Source organism: Lepidochelys kempii, chromosome 16 (genome assembly GCF_965140285.1).
Source record: "Lepidochelys kempii isolate rLepKem1 chromosome 16, rLepKem1.hap1, whole genome shotgun sequence".
Taxonomy (NCBI): Eukaryota; Metazoa; Chordata; order Testudines; family Cheloniidae; genus Lepidochelys; species Lepidochelys kempii.
In genome coordinates, this window is record NC_136395.1 from 23,860,269 (window position 1) to 23,879,749 (window position 19,481).

General features: G+C 42.3%; 1 protein-coding gene across 4 annotated transcripts in view; it reads right to left on the reverse strand.

Annotated features, from left to right (window-relative positions):
* Positions 1–2,222: 2,222 nt before the first annotated feature.
* Positions 2,223–19,481, reverse strand: part of TRAF1 (TNF receptor associated factor 1) — a 64,594-nt gene continuing 47,335 nt past the window's right edge. For 3 of the 4 annotated variants that reach the window (XM_073314966.2, XM_073314965.2, XM_073314970.2), the window contains 7 exons: positions 18,153–18,314; positions 12,674–12,745; positions 11,430–11,495; positions 9,998–10,444; positions 9,294–9,471; positions 7,863–8,011; positions 2,223–6,524 (listed from right to left, as the gene is read on the reverse strand). In XM_073314966.2, coding sequence (XP_073171067.1) covers positions 6,306–6,524; positions 7,863–8,011; positions 9,294–9,471; positions 9,998–10,444; positions 11,430–11,495; positions 12,674–12,745; positions 18,153–18,314 — 1,293 coding nt within the window. In that variant the 3' untranslated portion in view covers positions 2,223–6,305. Of the gene's footprint in view, positions 6,525–7,862; positions 8,012–9,293; positions 9,472–9,997; positions 10,445–11,429; positions 11,496–12,673; positions 12,746–14,526; positions 14,673–18,152; positions 18,315–19,481 lie in introns of those variants that run through there. The other variant, XM_073314971.2, reaches the window with a different exon arrangement.

Consider the following 19,481-nt stretch of genomic DNA (forward strand, 5'->3'; position numbering starts at 1 on the left):
TTCATGGGCTCTTCTAGGAACAGATATTACTGTGCATCTCACTCCCATCTCCCATGCTGCAGCGATGAATTATATTGTTTAAGCCACTACAATCAGAAGTGAAAGTATTTATTTGATTCCTTGGGCCAGGCTATCCTGCTCCTGTGGTGTGAAGCTGTGGAAATATTCATGTGGGGTTTTGGGGGAAAACAGGTCAAGATGTATCAGCTGACCAGCAGCTGTCCAGAATGCCAGACATGTTCTCCCCCAGCTGAAGTAAGGCAGGGTTAGGTCTGGGCATGAGTGGAAAGTTGCACGTCACATGAGACAGGCCCCCTTCCATCTTGATCTCCACCCTTCTAAGTGGGGAGTAGCGGCTGATGCTCCCTTGGGGACTCGCCCCCTGACCTCTCCCTACAAAAGCATGCAGAGAGCCAAGGCTGAGTGTCACACATATGGGCTCCCACGCCCTTGCCCACGTCCACTCTGTGGGACCTCCACACCCACAGAGGGGAGGGGTCATGGTGGGAGGCAGCCGGATTTGCCTCTACAAGCAGGTTCCTTTGTCTATTCTCATTTATACACTGAAACCTCTGGGGTTGCTTTGGTGTGACAGGGCAGAATCTGGCCCATAGGAGTCCCAGCATACCACCTCCCACCCTCTGGAGTCTTTTTTCAGCTAGGTTTGGATGGCCCCGCTCTTGCAATTTGTTCTGTTTCTGTTGATTTAATCTCCAATCTAAAGTAATTCGAGACTCCTGCCATTAATGGGACACTCACTGTTTATGTGATTTGGAAAATCGCTATAATTTTTAATAATAAAATCATAGGAGGCAAAGGCACAGAAATTCCAAGAAGTCATTCATTCTTTACCCTTTACAGTCTATTCTGTCACATGCACACGCACATGTCACTTTGCTCTTTCTTTTTATGCTGACAGCTATACAGGGGAAATTTTTAAAAAGCGAAGTTTAAAAAAAAAAAGCATAAGGCAGCAGCAAATCCTTCCTGAGAAATAGCTGCCAACTGTACGTAAAAGCAGCAAGAGCAGCTAATTAAAAAGTCCTGGTGCAGAAGTAGATCCCTAATCAGGGAGGGCGAAGGAAGGCTTACACAGGTATGGAGCAACTTCAACTCCCATGGCAACCAAGCAGAGCTCTGCCATTATCTTACTCTGCAGTAATTCTTGTAGGATCATCTGCTTTCCCCTCCCCCTCTGCTCCCACCACCTTTTCAGTCTGCAGCAGTAGCAAGGAGGTTCTTAACATATCCTGGCAAAGCCAAAGCCTGCAGTTCCTCCAGGCAGAACTCACACTGGACCAGCTTCTCCTCTCAGTTCCACCAGAGCAACCATATTGATGTAGGTGGGGTTACACTGATTCACAGGAGAATGCAGCACTTCTTGGGTGGGGAGAGGTGTTTGCCTGAGTAATGGTTTGTGGGCCGCCCGCTCCCCTATATGCCCGTGGCCTTCAATCTGAACAGGAGGCATACAGGAGGGGAGACACCCATCCCTCCAGCATGCTTTCCCCTCCTTCTCAATTGACGCCCCTCTCCGGGGTGCTGGCTCCTTGGAGTCGGAGGGGGCATTGCATCTAGCTAGGTTCCTCTGAGTTATTCCCTTCCCACCAAACCTGCCCGGGGAACATGTAGAAGTCCGTACACAGTCAGTCCTGACTGAAGCTGGTTCCCCTCCCACTGCTGAGTAAAAGAGAGACAGATGCACCATATGACCCTTTGTGGCTTTCCTAGAATTGTATTAGCTTAGAAAGACACAAAACATTTATATTTAAACTTATCCAATATTGCAGCAAATAAAAATGCTACATGTTGGACAACACCTTCCTGCACCACCAGAGAGGAAAAGATGGCCTGTCATTAAGGTACTGGAATGGGACTCTGGAGATCTTTTGGGTTTCAGTTCTCAACTCTGCCACTGATTTCCTGTGTGACTTTGGACAAGTCACTTCATCTTTTTGGGCCTCAATTCCCCCACTGTAAAAGGAGGATAACAACACTTCCTTTCTCCCACTGACTGTGTGTCTGGTTCATTTAGATTTTAAGCTCTTCAGGACACAGACGATCTGTTCATATGTATCTGTGCAGTGCCGAGCATAACAGGAGCCTTACTTTGGTTGAGGCCAGTGGGTCCTACTAACATATAAATATGGGCGCTCAGCTGTGTCTGTAAATAAACTGCTATAATAATGGCTGTCATTCAGTTACCCCCATTTTTTAAATCAACCCACATATTTTTTTAGATTAAATTAGCTTTATTCGGGAAATAAATAAACAGCATGAAAATATGGATGGCTGATGTAAAAACTCCACTTTCTAAAATTACACAGATAGTTAAAAGAGTATTTTTTTCCCCACATACTACTTCACAGTGGTCATATGAACTGACATTCCAGGAAAAATACTTTTCTGCCCCTAAAAAAACATTTTGAACATACTTGCAAAATATTAAGCCTAGAAAAGAGAGAGCGAGAGAACACCCAACTCCTTCATAAGCAAGCTTATTCAGTTATTTGTCTGTAGTTTTTGGAAATTTGATATTTCATTACAACTAATTATTGAAAAGGGCACTGTCAAGATAAAAACAAGGGATTTGAAAAATCCAACCCTGGGTCAGCAAAAACACTTTAGATTATTAAGAGCAAAAGGACTTTTCACCATTTCTGCTGCATGTCTAACTACGATTTGCATTTCACTCAGCTTGCACAATAAAAGCAGACAAACAGTTTCATCTGTTTCTCGTGAATCAGGGACAGCACTGGGATATTTGGGCATCCAGCACTGCTCAGGAAAATATTTTTGCATGAAAAAAGCTTTCATTGATTAAAACGAATAAAACAATTTAATGAAACCATTTCACTTTCTTGGGCCCTGATCCTGGAAGCTGATCTAATTCAGGATTGGGGGTTATATTATGAACTCTGTGCCCTTCTCCTGCCCAAATTCACATTAGGGTGCTGACAGTATCTCTTTAAATATTTTGTTTTGCATCTGAATTATCTGATAACCATTTTCTGCAAGGAGTGAATTTTAAAATCCATTTCTATAAAAAGCAAATGGCTCAGATTTTCCTCACAATATTAACACAAGTTGTTTTTAATTACAACTCAGAACTATTTTTTCCTGCCACCCTTCTATCACATTCCTAAGCACTACTAAAAATTCAGCACTCATAGGCAGTATTTTAAAGTCCACATTTTAAAATAATCATGTCAGGCAGAGTCAGCCCTTATAAATCACATGTAAAACAGTGCTGCTGATTTACTGTGAATGAAGCAGGCTATTCCACAGTGGCTCCAGAATGTCTTTCATTGTATACTTCACGTCTTGAAGCCCTTTAGTCTGCTGAATACAGATTTCTCTGTGGAACTGATTCACTCGATTAACTGATAAATGCATGACAACTTCCAAGCATCCCAAGCGCAGAGGTGCTACTTACCATGTGTAACTTGTTACAGAGAAGTGGAGGTTGCAAAGAGATTCCATAGGAATACTCACTGGAGCTTTTAAAAGGCTATAGTCTGATGTGCTTTGGCAGTTTGCTTTCTATACTCTATTCAAAGATCTATTGTCCTCTTAATAAACATTTATAACTCCCGTCAGTGTTAAAGGCAATTATGACCCTACATCTAGGAGTGCATTTCATAGAATTATTTAATTGTCAGGCTGGAAGGGACCTCAAGTAGTCATCTAGTTGAACCCCCAGGACTGAGGCAGGACTAAGTATAGCTAGACCATCCCTGACAGAAGTTTGTCTCCCATAGTCTTAAATACCTCCAAGAATGGGAATTCTACATCCTCCCCAGTAACCTATTCCAGTGCTTAACTATCCTTCATCCTCCTTCACTTCACTAGTACTGTAAATAATGCAGTGTCTATTAAGGCTTATTACATTGCTGTTTAGGATTGCTTTAGTGGAAACTTGACTTGCAGAGTTCAAAGGCCCTGTAGAAATCAGCAATAGAAAAGATCCATTAGTTTAACTATTGTCCAGTGTCCTGCTTGTGCCAAATTGTTCACTTGAAGATATTGGTAAATGCTAGTTTCCAATGTCCCAAGCAATGGGGCTTTGATATGCTTCTCTTTCTGCGTTGCGGCACAAGTCCTGTCATTCTTTGAAGATTTCAGATTCAATGGCAGATCTTTGGAATTACACTTCAGTATTCCAAAATTTTCCTTCACAATCCCTGTCCATCGGACTTTCCATGAAAGAGGGTTAAATGACATTGGAAAGATTTTCCCAGATTTTCTGACCTATACAGTGAAAGTTAATTCCCACAGCCGTGCAGGAGTGCACTGCAGTACCAAGCAGAGACTCCTCTGGTGTGGCACCAGGAGGATTGTTTGCAGTATTTGGGCTTTCAAACAATTTGACTGGGACAAGAGTTACCACTGCAATCTTGTGAGTTACAGCATCAATCCAAAAATAATTCATTGCTCTGCAACCTATTGGAGAATTGCAGTCTCTCGCCTTCTCTTCCTCATCTTATATGGAAGTATATTTTCTGTTTTCCCTGGCCAATTGCTACCATGTAGTCATTCCTCTTTCTTCGTTGATGTTTTGTTCCATCACTCCATTCTTCTCAGTGTCTGTTTTTCAGTTTGCTCTCAGCAGGGAGTAACTGTAGCTGTGAGAGAGTCTGTGAACCCATGACAGGATTTAATCAGTGGTTAAAGTGTACTGGGTTCAAAATCCTATCAGTGGTCCACTGGGGCTAAACTTAAACACATGAGTAACTTTACTCATATGAGAACTCCCATAGACGTCAAAGGGGCTATTCATGTGTAAAGTTACTCACGTGCATAAGAATTGGCATAAATCCCAAGTGCTTAGATACTATAGTGATCAGTGCTACAGAAAACCCTAAGATAAACAGGCTGCAATGGTTTTGGCTGAAAGTTCAGGAACTCATGCAACAAAAGCAAAAAGAACTTCACTGAATCCATCCAGAATGGCCTGTAAGAAGGGAGAGCAGGTGATGATGAGGCTATGAGGTCAGGGGACTAGGGATGGAGAAAGAATGGGGTAGAGACAAAGGGGGTGTTTGTAACTTTCTCTTTGGGATAAAGGGTTGTATTTGAACCCAATATACATATTATATAATAGCTGCCAGCCTTCCCAGCTTTACAATTTTTGTTATTCATTCCTTAGCTTTATTTAAAAAAATAAATGCCACAAACTTTTCTAGTGAGCATTTCCACTGCAACATTTTAAAAATTACTGTGACCCAGAGGAAGGTCCCATCATCAGAGCACATTAAAAAATAAAGAAAAAAGATAAAATAAATAAATATTGTACAATAAAGTCACTTGCCCTGGAGTTTCAGAAAGTGATTGAGCACTTAAAAAACCCCACAGACGGAATTTATCTGCTGCTTGAACTAGTGGATGTGGGGTTCTTGATGCACGTAGGAATGTGTTGAGGGCCACAATGGGAACTCCCTCTTCTCACCTACTTTAGTCAAGCTCCTCCCTTTAGTAAGAGCAAAGGCATACTCACATGATGCAACGTAAGGATTCATATGACACAGTAAAATCTGGCTGAATCCAACAATCACATGGCTAATGTGCAAGAATATTTATACAGTGTATAAAACAAACACCAAAATCATATCATAGAGTGTAAGGAATTCAAGTTATGAACATTCAGCCACAACCCACTGCTTTCAAAGTTACACACCGATGCGTATGTCTCTGTGTGTGACTGATTGGAGAATCTGAATCCCAATGCAATGATAGACAGAATACAAATCTTTGGAGAGGGTACAGCATACTCATTTCTCTACAAAGGGTGCGGAGTTAAGACTCAGCCTTTACCCCTTCCTTTCCAGAAGTCTGGCAACCACAGGAGCACAAGAAAGGAGCAGGGGCTATGCTCCACCAGGAATCTGGCTAGCCCCGGACATGTGTGTATACATGTGGAGGGAAACAGGTGGGCAGGGGGAAGAAGAGGCTTGCTCCTTCTACCATCCCCACATGTGCACCTGTGCTGGGACCGACTAGAATCTGTCCCTCAGTTTGGAACGTAAGAGTATCAACTGTTTTTTTTAAAACACTATTTTGATAATTTTCAACAACATACTCCAGGACATTTGTACTGGTGGCATGAGGCAATGTGCTTAAGATACTATGGAGAAAGTAAACACAATGGGTAGATCTGCAGCTGATGTAGATGACTTCAGTGGAGCTGCAGGATCTGACTCACTGGATTTTGTGTGGGCATGAAAATACACACAAGGATTCAAGCTGAGGGCTCTCCCTAGAGAGACTTTGCATGGGTATATTGGCAAGTACCCTCATTCCAGGGTTTATGAATTTGTTTCTATAATACACTTAAGGAAAAGTGTATCTTCTTTGACATAGGCATATTTGGGTGACTGTAATTTGCACAAAGGGAGGAACATGGGACAGCCACTTGCAACATTCATGTCGCTCACTGGCCTTTGAAATGAAGCAGAAGTCAGGTCTGGACGAAAAGCATCAATTACATGCTCTCTGTTGTTCTGGTCAAGCATCATAAATGTGACCTGAAAAATAATTGAGGGAAGAAAGGAACAATAATGATTTCTTGCATTTCAAAACAAACAAACAAAAATCAAAGACACAAAAACATTCGGACCCTGTGCATTTTGACTAGTGCAAATGTGCTACAAAAAACAGCTGAATACTCTATCGAAAACTAAACGCAAACTAAAACCAATGTTTCCCAGCTGGCAAGGTCAGCTAATGAGAACAAGGGAGATTATAATGGTTCCCAGATCAAATGTCTAAAACTTTGCCACTTGTAAAATAAAACAAAGTCAAAAATTCTGTCTAGGTGGAGAATTACATGATGCAAAGACTTTCCCTCTCCCCCCTCTCCTGACAATGTAAAAAATAACCCATGAGTTTTGTTAAGACTGCTAAAGTAACTCTATCATTGTGGTTTGGATTTGAACTAGACAGATCGACTTGCTGTGTGCAAACATGCAGGAGGGATGAACAAAGTAAACAGTCTAGAATTTCCCCTGCTCATTATTACTTTTATTAACTTACTGTCATTTAGCTTGAAATATAAAATATAAAAACACCTTTTAAAAGTTATATGAATTCTGACCTTTGATTCGTTATTCTCTTTGGTTGGCTGGTTGGCATTATGGCTATTTATATAACGGGCTTACAGAACTATTGCTACACCAGAGTCAATGTTAAAACAATGTTTTAACAATGTCAATGTTAAAACAGGGATCAGAACCTCATTAAACCTTTTCTCTCTTTCCTTTATTATTGTTGCTGATCATCAAGCTACATGTGCAACTGGGTAAAATAAGACACAGAGTAGGTGCCCAAGATCACCCGAGGGAGTTTATGGCACAGATGGAAACAGAATGCAGATCTCCCGACTCCAGCTCCTGTGCTTTAGCCTCTTCCTGTACTATCTAGGTACATGGAGATATAGAAATGATGATGATAGGCTTTGGCTTAATCACAGACAAAGTTTTAGATACAACAAACCTAGAGTTTCGAGATATACGAGATTCTCGGTTCTTGCAAATGGTACAGAGCAGAAGCACAAAATCTCAATATCTTTGGGTACTATCCCAGCCTGTTTAAAGCTGAATTCTGCCCTTGGATTAGAGCATGGCTTGTAGTGATAGGAGAGGGGAATGAAGCCATGCTTCAGTTCCATTGAACTCAGTGGAAAGACTTTGCCTGACATCTGTGGGAGCTGGATTGAGCTTCTAATGTGCAATCAGGTGTGAAGACTGCTTTACCCTTACGTTCTATGCAGTAGAAAAAAAGCTGTGATACCCCACAGCAGAAAAACCAGTAAAGGGGAATTAAGTATCTCAGCATTATGAACAAGAGAAGTATGTTCTTTTTACCTTGTGTTTGAAAGGCCACGGAAGCAGAGCATCATACTCCCCTTTCATGACAACAAAGAAGAGAGAGACATGTGTTCCTTTCCCTGTTCCATCGCCATTCAGATAAGTCCTCAGACAGACTTTGTAGCCATACTTTGCAGTGTAGAAAGCTGAAAATTAGAACTTGTGGTTAGTCAGGCCACAGCCTACCAACAGTCTCTGAAAAATTCTGTATTCCTAGGCTCTCACATATGCAAAAGGTTTAAAATGAAACAGGTGCTCTGAGACCAAGGTGATGAGCATGGCAGATTAAACAGAATACCCTGTGGATTTCCAGCTGCAAGCACTGAAGGTCCAGTGGGGGAAGCCCTTTGAATGACTCAGACGTTGGTGAAGCTGATCTGTAATTACCCACAAGCACATGTTTTATCTAATCACTTCATTTCCTGGGGGGAAAATGATTGCAGTAGCCACTCAGGGCTTTCTCAGAGTGACATCAAATGACTTTACTTGGGATGAAGCAATGCAGATCCAGCAGATGTCACTGTAACCAGCAGCAGTCAGAGGGCAAATAAACTGAAACGAAAGGCCACGTACAACAAACAGTGCAGCAACACTGAACTTGTGGGCAATATCAGGCTGTACGGCATATGTTTCACAACCATTTCTTAGATACCTTATTTGAGGACATCAGATCCAGCACTGTCTATATTATTTTTACCCTTTTATTTTCTGAACTAAATACTTCTAGGCCAAGTTTTTCAGCTGGGCTAGAGTGTGCCTTCCCTTTTTACACGTCCAAATGGGGCCCACAAAATTCCATTGACATTTTTTTTGCCAGCACAAATATCGGCCTTTGTACCATTAGGTCACTGACTTGTGGCTGTAATTCAAGCTGTTTCCAGCTCCACTGCTATTATTTGTGCCCGCGATGGAAGAACAATTTTTTGCAGAAAAAAATAAATCCCGTTTCTACATATGCACTGCTACAGCTAACAGAAAAGAAAACATGAGTGCAGAAGCAGTTGTAGGTACACTAGTGAAGGTCAGCATACAGGCGTTTTAACATTCAGCTACGGTCAGATCAGTGACACTAGGCTGAAGTAGCCTCTGAAGACTGGCTGGACATCCACACAGCCAGCCATGCTGCAAGTATCCCAGCATCAAACATGGCTGCTTGGGTTAGGCACTTGGCCCTGTATTTTGCCCTTTGGGCACCCTTCCCTTACAATCCTGAGGTAGAGAGGGTCAAACTATAACTACAGAGCGGAAGTTGCCTTGTATTATAAACAGACAGAACTAGTGTGTCCTTTTATAAATATTGTCTTAGATCTGGGCACTATTTTAAAGAATCACTGGTCAAAAGAGCAGATAAGAGCATCATTCTTGAGACAACAGCTGGGTTTTCAAGAGCTGGATTTTACTGGAGTGTATATACTTGATGTTTTTTACCTGGGGAAAATAAGCTGACTACTCGTCCAGTCACAGAGTCGTGGTATTTTCTGCTGACATCTGTAATTTTCCATAAAAAGACTCCATCGTAGGACGCTTGTTCGAAAGACTGGAGACGCTTATGGAGTTTGCTCAGGCCTGCATCTTTCTGCGCCAGACATCGGTGCAGCTCTGCAATCTGGAAAAAATTATTCCTGTTCAAACCCACTCTGTTCTCTCTAGAGGACTTTCTGCTGCAAAGGCAGTCCAATAATGCAAGGACTCTCACCTGTGCCTCACACTATGGAGAGTTGTGTGTGCGCGCGCACTTTTTTTTTTTAAACCTCATGTACTAATTATTATAGAAGGCAAAAACACCTCGAGAGGTAACTTTTAAAATGCACAATGTTGGTTTAAGAGGATCGTGCTGTATCTGATTCAAGGTGCCTTGCTCTCTTATGACCTGAATCCAAGAAATGCTGAGCACCCCTAATTCTCCATACCTTTTAGGTGCCTAAACATGGGTTTAGAGGTCTACTTTAGAAACCAAGGTTTGAAAATGTTACCAAAGCTACAGAGGGAGTTTTGGAGATGGGATTAGAACTCAAGAGTTCCTCGCTCCCATTCCTGTGTTTGGACCATGCCTACCCACCCTCCATGATTCTTCTGTATATTTACTAACTACACAAACTGAACATAGACACATGGTCATAATAAATGTTTACCTTCAATTCCAGGCTTTGTATTACACCTTGATCAAGTCCACTCTTCCTCCGAAAGGCTGCGATCTCTAGGTTAGAGGTCTCCACCTCCTTGTTGAGCACCGCCACAATATTCTCAAACACATGCAACTTGTTTTCCAGCTCAGAAATCACTTTCTCCCTTACTAGCCGTTGCAGACTTGACTCTTCCTCACAAACAGATGAGCCAGGAAAACAGTCCACTTCCAGATCTCCACTGACTTCCAGGGCCCCTTGGATCTGGAGATCGGAGACTTTTCTTTCCAAACCCTTCACTTTAGACTCTGCTGTAGCTAAGTGTGGGATGATGCCATTTGCAGCTCCACCAGCAGGGCACAAACTGGCCTTCAGTTGCTTTATATGCTGCAGCAGCATCATTAAGTGGGTCCCCACTGCAGTCTTTTCATGCTCTTTTGTCTTCTCTTTGCTGCCCTATTGAGAGGAGAAGAAGCGATCATTGAACTAAAGTAACTGACTTGGGGACAAATCCTCATTTAGCCTTTATTCAGGCAACACTCCCATCAACTTCATGGGAGATAAACCTAAGTAAGGCCTTCAGGATACAGGCCTGACTCCATAGCACCAGACTTCAAAGGAGAGCAACAGGCTGCCTAGCTCCTGGGCGGTTGTGTGTGTATGATATGTACATATGCTACATTAACAAGAAAACAGTTGTTCAAAATTCCTCCACTTAACAAGGTGCCATGCAAATAAACAGCTAGATTCGCAAGTCGATCAATACTTAACACATGCACTGCACACAAAATATAGGAGCCATGTCTATTTACAAGGCAGTAAGAGCACACTAAAATCCAAAGCAGAATTTAGAAACCAGTTAATGCTGTGGGGGATACAGTTACCTTGCAGGTTTCAGAGTAACAGCCGTGTTAGTCTGTATTCGCAAAAAGAAAAGGAGTACTTGTGGCACCTTAGAGACTAACCAATTTATTTGAGCATGAGCTTTCGTGAGCTACAGCTCACTTCATCAGAGTGAGCTGTAGATCACGAAAGCTCATGCTCAAATAAATTGGTTAGTCTCTAAGGTGCCACAAGTTACCTTGCAGAGACTGTTTGACACATGACAGAGTATCAAACCTGATATAGCTGTAGAATTATAATAATTACAGAACCGCCCCTTTTAATCTGAGTAGAAGATACTTTTTCTCCTGCAGTGTATCCCCCGCTGAATTTCACTCCTATGAACTGTGACAGTCAAAATCCAGTTCCATGCTCTTCCCTTCTTTTTTGCCAGAAGAGGTTAAGTTTTACCCCTTTACCAAAAAAACAAACAAAAAACCCAACCAAATGAAACCACCCTCGGTTTAGTGCCTGGGCTGGTTCACGCCAGCAGCTGGAGTGTAGCGACTGTACATTACTGGCGACCTTCCAGAATAGGTGCAGGCAGCATTTTACTCACCCTAAACGAGCAGCCAATCTCAGAAAACCGGCAACCCTCTTTGCTGTTCAATGGCGTTGAATGGTTCTGTTAAAAACAGCCACAAAATAATAAGTACCAATGTCAAGGGTTTCATTATGTACTACAATCCACTAGGCCAGATCCTCAGTTGGTGTAAATCAGGGTAGTTCCATTGAAGTCTATGGAGCAACCTCACTGAGGGTCTGGCCTCACACTGTATAGCAAAACCAAAGGTAATTCATTTACATGCTGCCGGACAAATCACCAAGTCTTGAACTGATGACCAAGCGATTTTGTCATGCACTGCCATGTGTGAGGCCTAGGTTCCATCTCTAGTCACCAGTGTCCTGAAATCTGAGCAGGTGGGATTGAGACCACAGCCAAGGACATATCTAGCCCATGCTGACAGTAATTATATTCTGTTGCGGATGCCTGTAACAATGGCCTGCACTGCAAGCTTCTTAAGTACTGTTGATTTTATATATCAAGAAGGGCCACTTTCTGCAGCACTCAAACCTGGGAAATCCACTAACACATGGGGCAAGAGGGATGATGGTGGATTACCCCCAACACAGCCTTGCATGCAACCAAGTGCCTATTCAAGCCCTACGTGCTGTACACACACTAAAAACAAAACAAGGATTAATATCCTTAATACAAATACAAAGACTCCCTCCCAAGTCTCAGTATAACATAGACCCAAAAATAATACAATATAATAAAACCACAATCATCAGCAGGTGACAACTCCTCTATAACATCCCCCCCCACCACCATATTAAAGAAGCGAACCACAAAGAATAAGACCCCACGCCCAGTAACTCAAAATCCTTAACTTTGCTCTTCCCAGAGCAACACACTCTAAAGGGTGACCCATTCTCTATCACACCAAGGGGTCTGAGATTAGAATCCAGCCCTCTCCCTCTGCACCCAAAGGCACATGTCTTTTTAAGAAGTTATTTAGTGTCATCTGTGTTGGAACAGCACTTGTATTGCTCACCAGATTTCCGCTGAGTGTTGAAAAGGAAGTAAACAAACAAACAAAACTTCCAAGGTTTTAGGAGAAATCCTAAATAAGGGGGTGGTGAGGGTGAATCAGCACAACTGATCTTCGGATGTGAAAAGCTCCCGGCTACTGTTGCCATACGGAGATGCCATGAAGTTGCTTGAGTCAGCCAGATGAAGAGCTGGCACTTCAAGGAACAGAACAAAAACAATACGTTGCCCTTTCACGTTTTACCTACCTTTTCCTTTGATGGTCCTTCTGTGTGCATCCGTTTTTGTTCCTTCGATGAATTGCCTTCACATGTGTGCTTCTGTCATTAAAGTAAGACGACAAAGTGTTGAGTACAATGCTAAAATCATGATGCTTCCTTACCTAGGTCTCTATGAAATACAATCTCTTTGTGTATTACGTCATATTATCCCCATTTTACAGAAAAGTGAGCTCTGGTGAAGTTACTTGCTGAGAGCCTCCGGTAAACTGAATCAGGTCTGAGCTAGCAAATAAGAGTTGCACATTCAAACCCTGTTTCTGGAACAGATTTACTAGGAGGCCTGGGGCAAGTCACTTAACCTTGCACAGCCAAATTCAGCAGCGGTATGCCAACAGTAACTTAGATTCCCTTGCACTCATGTAGTCTTCCTTAGACCTACCAATGTCCACACATTTGAAGCATAAGGGAGTCTCAGGAAGTGTAATTTACATGACAAAGAGCTGGGGGGAAAGCATAAATTAAAATAGTACTGACCTCTATTCACTTTCACATGGTTTGAGTGAGTTAAGTAGGTCTTAAGGAAACTAAACCTTTCTCCAAAGATCAGGGAAGTCCATTGACCTTAAGAATATGCTTTTACTGCAGAATTAACCTGGGCTCTTATTCGGGTGTTGTGCCTAACCCACCCTCCCATCCACACACAAAAAACTCTGGCTCGAGTTTAGTGGCACATTCAGCCTGAGCTAGCTGGCCCATCCTAGGGTAGGCTGAAGGCTGGGTGAGGCTCTCATTTAGACTGGTAACCTGCCCACCCACTTTGCAGGAGGATGCAGGCTGAACCATTCAAGTGCTGATAGTCCTCCAGTGCTTGCCCACAATTCTCCCAGGGTACCCAGATGGACAGAAAAGTTCTTCCACAATTCACATGAAAAGAATCAAAGAGCAGCTCATCTTCCTGCAACACAAAGAACCATGGGATATGCCCCCTGCCCCAATATAGTTGTAATGTATTTCTCTCTTTTCTTGTTATATTTTAATGGCCTTCAACCCAGCAATAAAGCTCACTGGTTGTTTGCTATGGGGGGATCTTTTCTGAACAAAACTTCTTTCTAAAAGATAATCAGAAGGGAGGAGAACAGCACTAATGCCATATTATGGGAGAAAGATTTGCAAAACCTTTCTGTGTATCTTTGTAGAGTTCTCAAGCTTTTCTTTACAGGGAATAATGTTCAGAAACTTGGACTAAAGAACTAATATTAATTGCTGCTGTCCACTGTATGATAAACTGCAGACCTAGAGATTTCCCAAGCTAAACTGCTAAGCCAATTACTCTTCTTCCTCGCACAGTAGGTATTTTCAGTCAGGGAGTGCCAGATGTGGTACCTGTTAAGTGGAAGTACAGAGTGTGATGTTTCACATGTGGGGCCCAGCACTTTCAGAAATGACTTACAGATGCTTCACACAGTATTCCTGGAAAACTCAGTCTAGGCAATGTACTAGTCTCACTCAGTTCAACCCTAATAATCGCATTTATATGCGGTTACATGCAGGTGAACTGTGGACCAGAAAGCAAATATACATATAAACTCTCCATGCATTGGCTTCATATAGCTTGGGTTTACGTTCAGAGCTGTCTCAGATCTCATTCACTAACACACTGAAGGCCGGAGGTTCCTGACATGATGCGCTAATGCAGAATGCATTAGTGCTAACATGAAACTCCCTGACCCTCTTGGCTCAAAAGAGATGGGGAAAATAATCCCCAGACACTGGTTCATACCATGACTGTAGTTTGTGTATTTTAACATAGCGACTCTCAAGCTTTCAATTCAAACTATTCAGAGGTTTCATCTTTAATCTTTATAAACGCCTTTGCTCACCAGTACATTTTCTTTAGCAGTCTGGAAAGTTCGTATAGCATTGCAGTTCCAGGAACCCACAAAGTATCTTCTCTGCAAAGCGTCCCGAGGTCTCCATTTTAGCTCCACAAAAACACATCCAGAGGTCTTTCCTCTCCCCTTGGCGCTTTCTGAACACTGTATATCTCAGACATTATTTATAATGTGCCTTTGTTTTATTCTTTATCCTAGTCTGTTTGTTCATGCAACTTTGTCCTTTTCCGTTTCTTTTTTGATATGGTGGAACCCAAAATCAAATGAACGTAAGATTGACATATAAAAGCTGCCATTAACACAAGTCTGAAACATGCTGAATCTGGATGCTAAGAATTATACAGAGGAGAAAGTCACGTATCTGATAGGGTTTTCTATTTGCTCCTAGAGTATTCTGGGTAAATGAAGTTTGGGCACATAAACAGAGCTAGCATACCAATAGCCTCAAATTTAGCTAATCAGATCATATAATCTGTGAAATTACAATTTTATAAGCATTAAACAGGCTTTCAAAAAGCAAATGAACCTGGTTCACGACATGGTACAGCAAACATGATTTCCCACAGGACTGGTCTGTAGCCAGATCACAAATACCGTCTCCATCATTCCAGTAACAGATAGAGGTGATGGAAATCGGAAGGGATTTGCTACCGTAGATCAGATCATGGGTCTATTCTGTCCAGTCTTCTCACCTCATATTCAGGACAGATGAAAAACACCCATAATGCATTAGGACAATTACACATTGTTGAGAGCAGGGTTGGCAGAACACAAATCTCTTTGCAACTCTTCCCTCCACACATGGCAAGTGGCTCACAACCTCAAGCAGAGGCTCTGAAGCAGCGGAGAAGCAGAGCATCCCTCTCTCTTCCCCACTCCCCTTTTAATCTTTTAAACCAGGATTCATGGAGTGTTGAGCTGGTGTCTGCTCTGGAGACTGGGACACGCTATTCACAGAACAAGCAAAGCACAGGTGGTGGCTGAACAAGTGTCCACACCCTGACCTGCCTATGTACCAACTCCCTGGCCCTGTTGGGACCATCTCTCCCAAGCTGAGAAGGCATTCCAGTCTCCAGAGCTCATTCATTCCTTGAGTTCTTTGCTGAAACTGACAAAGAGGTTGTCATTTGGGAAGGCATTTTTTGTGCTAGGGTTAAGGGTATTAAACTCACTTCATATAGGCCACCAAGGAATCAGCAAATGGTAGCAACGTTTGGTTGCTACTGACCTGCATTAGACTAGGCAGAGGAGCTCCTATTTTATATTCCCTGTTGTCAATTAGGGTAAAAAATTGATTCCAGCTGCACTGAAATTGTTTTCAGTGGAAAATACTCCAGGTTATGAAAATAAAAGAGATGCAAACAGCTTCTTCGCATAGATTACATACTTGCGAAACGGAATACGGGAACTACTGATACATGGAAGGCAACATTTCAAGGCCAGTCTCCCTACTAGGTTGCCAAGATTTCCTAACAAAAGAACCGTATTAGACAACAGATTAAACAGGACGAAGGAAATGAAAACAATTCTTCACCATGGGAAAAAAGAAACCAAATAACCTCTGAAGGCAAAGCTACTGTATCACACACATCTGAAGAGAGGAGCAAGGTGAATCAAAACACCGTGCTCAGACCTCTCTCTCCAGGTAACAGAGTGTCAGTATGCCTCCTGCACTTTCAGAAGGGTTAAAGTGGTTAGATGTTTCCACTTTCAGTTGTTTGCTCTTTTTGAAACACTCACTGACATACTAGTGGTAGAAAGTGCCTGTTTGACAGCCCAGCAGGCTGAAGTCAGCTATTCCCTCTCCCATCTCCCCTCCCTCCCCTCCGCCACGGAACTGGTGAAAAACGAGCAGCAGCTGTGCAAGCTTCCTACACAATCTTTCCCAGCGAGTGTGCCTCATTCCTGCTACGGAGAGACCACTTCCATAGAAATGAGAGGGGAGTTGAGTCTCCATAACCTGTTCAGTTCTTGGCAAGACTGCAAAGGCGGCGAGCAATTAGTGACAAATGTGACATGGAAACATGCCCATCGTTATTTTTCCCCTCACTATCCTGTTGGAGCCTTCCACATTACAACTCTCCCACCATCTCTGTCGAAATGGCCGTCCTTCCAGGATGTAATTCCTAGCTGGACAATGATTCTCCTTAAACCACCTGGAGGGTCAACACTTTTCAGTCCTCCATCCCAACCTGCAAGCTGAGTGCAGCCTCTGCAGCATCCCTAGTCCGCAGGCTAAGAGATCACAGAGTCTACAGCTAGAGAACTGAACTACATTTTGAGAACTTTCAACGCAAATCAAAACAGTTACTGCAGCTTTAGCAATGATAGAGGTATGACAGTTCTTATATATCCTGCTACTGCTTTTGGCTTAGGAGTTTTATCATGAACTTTTACAATTAAAAAGACGATGATAAGATGTGTACCAGCTAAGCTATCTGTATAGATCAGCAACTATCTTCCCATCCCTTTAACTCCACCCAGCTACGCTGTTTCTGCCTTCAGCCACACAGTGTACTATATATCAGCTAGTGTATTGTCCTTAGGCCACCCCCATCAGCACAACCTACTGTACTGTGGTGCACACACAAAAAGGATGGAATCAAAGGCACTGGGATAATTTTTTAGAATAAAGAATTAGTTACGGGTCTGATATAAGGTTGCCCTCTTGTAAGAAATTCTAAGCAGGAAGTGAGAAATGCATTTAAATTAGAGTGATAGCAACCTGCATGGACCTGGCACAGTAATCAAAGAAAACAAATGATCAGTTACCATTGGGGCAGGGAAGTTTTTGTTGGGTTTTGTTTTTTAACCTGGACTGACTTTAGAGAGACACATCTGGTGGGGGGTCTTCATTTTATATGTATTGAAAGGTCCTCAATTACAACAGTGATAAGCATAATGTAAACATATAAACAAAATTAAATATGCCTGAAGAGTCCTAAATGCTACAGATAAGAGAGAGATTTCAGAATGAATTTACAATGTAGTCACTGCATTGGGCTCTGCCTGGGATCCACAGATACCGTTGATTTGGAAAGTTAGTAGATTCCAAGGCCAGAGGGGACCATTGTGATGATCGAGTGTGACCTCCTGTATAAGGCAGGCCATAGAACTTCCCCAAAATAAAGTTAAAGCTCATGGCATCTAGTATAAATATTGTCTGAATAAAATCTGCTATACAAACTTGCTAATTTATTGGCCAATTTTGAATTAAGTTAAAAAAAAATCTAAATTCTGGATCTTTCTGTGGTTTTCTGGCTGCATTTCTTATCCTCTTCACACTAAGGTGTGCTGGTAGGAAGGGGAGCTAGAGCATGGCAAGAAGTGCTGCCCTCCCCCCAACTGAAATGTGCACACACAGTTTCTCTCTTTCTCGTAACACCGCGTAAGGATGGTCAAATACACCCTCCTGTTTTTCCAGCAAATGCATCATGGAACATTACACTGCAGTTGAAAAGTTAGCAAAGTCAGAAAAATGAAACATTCTCCGGCTACATAACTTTAACGAAACAAGGAGGAAATATTTAATCAGACAGCTGTGAAAGCTGTGGAATATTCTAGATACGATTATAAAACCCTTATTTTGTTTTAAGCCAAATAAATCTTCTTACTTGGTACTCGTTACTGGATAACCTCCGTTTACATTTCTGGCATGCGGTCATGTTATTAACACATCCATTCTCCAAATGATCTGCAAGTTTCTTTCTCATCACCATTTGTCCACAGCCAGTATGGCAAGGGATTAAAGCATATTCACATAGGCTCTGATGGTCCTGAAAGTTGAAAGTTATAAACCAAGATGTAACCCTGCACAGATACGTGTGTCTACAAATGTCCTCCATTCTGCCTGCATGAATCTTCTTTGCACCATGTGCCCTCTGTGAATAGGCAAATTCCCCACCCCATTGTCTGACACACAGAACTGGGAGTGTGATTCCCGGCTTAAGCTGATGTACTCGTACTAGCTCTTATTGAGCTAGTGCACTAAAAATAGAGGTGTAGCCACGGTATCAGGGGTGGCAGCAGCACAGGCTAGACACCCCCAGCACAAACCTCACCCGGACCCCTTGGATCCCTACTCAGGGCAGCTAGTCCATGGCCACCACTCCCCACTGCCCGTGCTACTATGGCGACACTAATACTGTAGCTTGCATGAGTGTGTCCAGCTCCATAGTCACAGCCAGGTTAATGTCCAAAACTCACCTCGTTCCTGGGGCTTTGTTTTATTCTTAATTTAAAACAACACACACAAAGTTGAGTGTGAGCTCTCTCCTGAGCTGGCTTTTAAGGGTCTTCCTTTGTCTCAGCACCAGCCTATCTCCTTGCCTTAGAGACTCCCTGACTTTTATCTTCTCTGGTCAGAGAGCAAATGAGCAATAATCAGATCAAACTGTTCTGGATGGCAAGATGAGCCAGCAGAATATCCCTATCCCTCTATGCAGGGTACATGAAAGGACATCCTGTCACAGCCTCCAGTACACAACTTGGTCATGGTTCGTAACGGCGTTCAAAAGAATTCTTAAATTGAGTTTATTTATCACTATTTGCACTTCTCTCAGCTCATACAATGAAAATCAATGAAGTCTATTTAATTGTTGTCTATAGGGGAATATTTAATTGTTTACAAAATATAATGGAAACATTTCTACTGTCCTGAAGTTCTGTAAAAACTTATTTTACAAAAATCTAAATTTTGAGGCCAAATGTGATCAACAGCGTCCCTTTAACATTACCCTGATTATAACACCTCACTGCAACAATCGCAATGCATGGAGGAAAAGGGTGCAGAGTAGAAGATTTACGTCTACAATATAAATAGTTTGAACTACTGGAACTTTCAGTAATTATAATGGAGAATAACAATAATTTATAAGGGGCCTTGTGCCAAGGTCTCTATAAAATCCTGTAATGCTGCTCAGCTTTAAAACAATCGAGTGTTT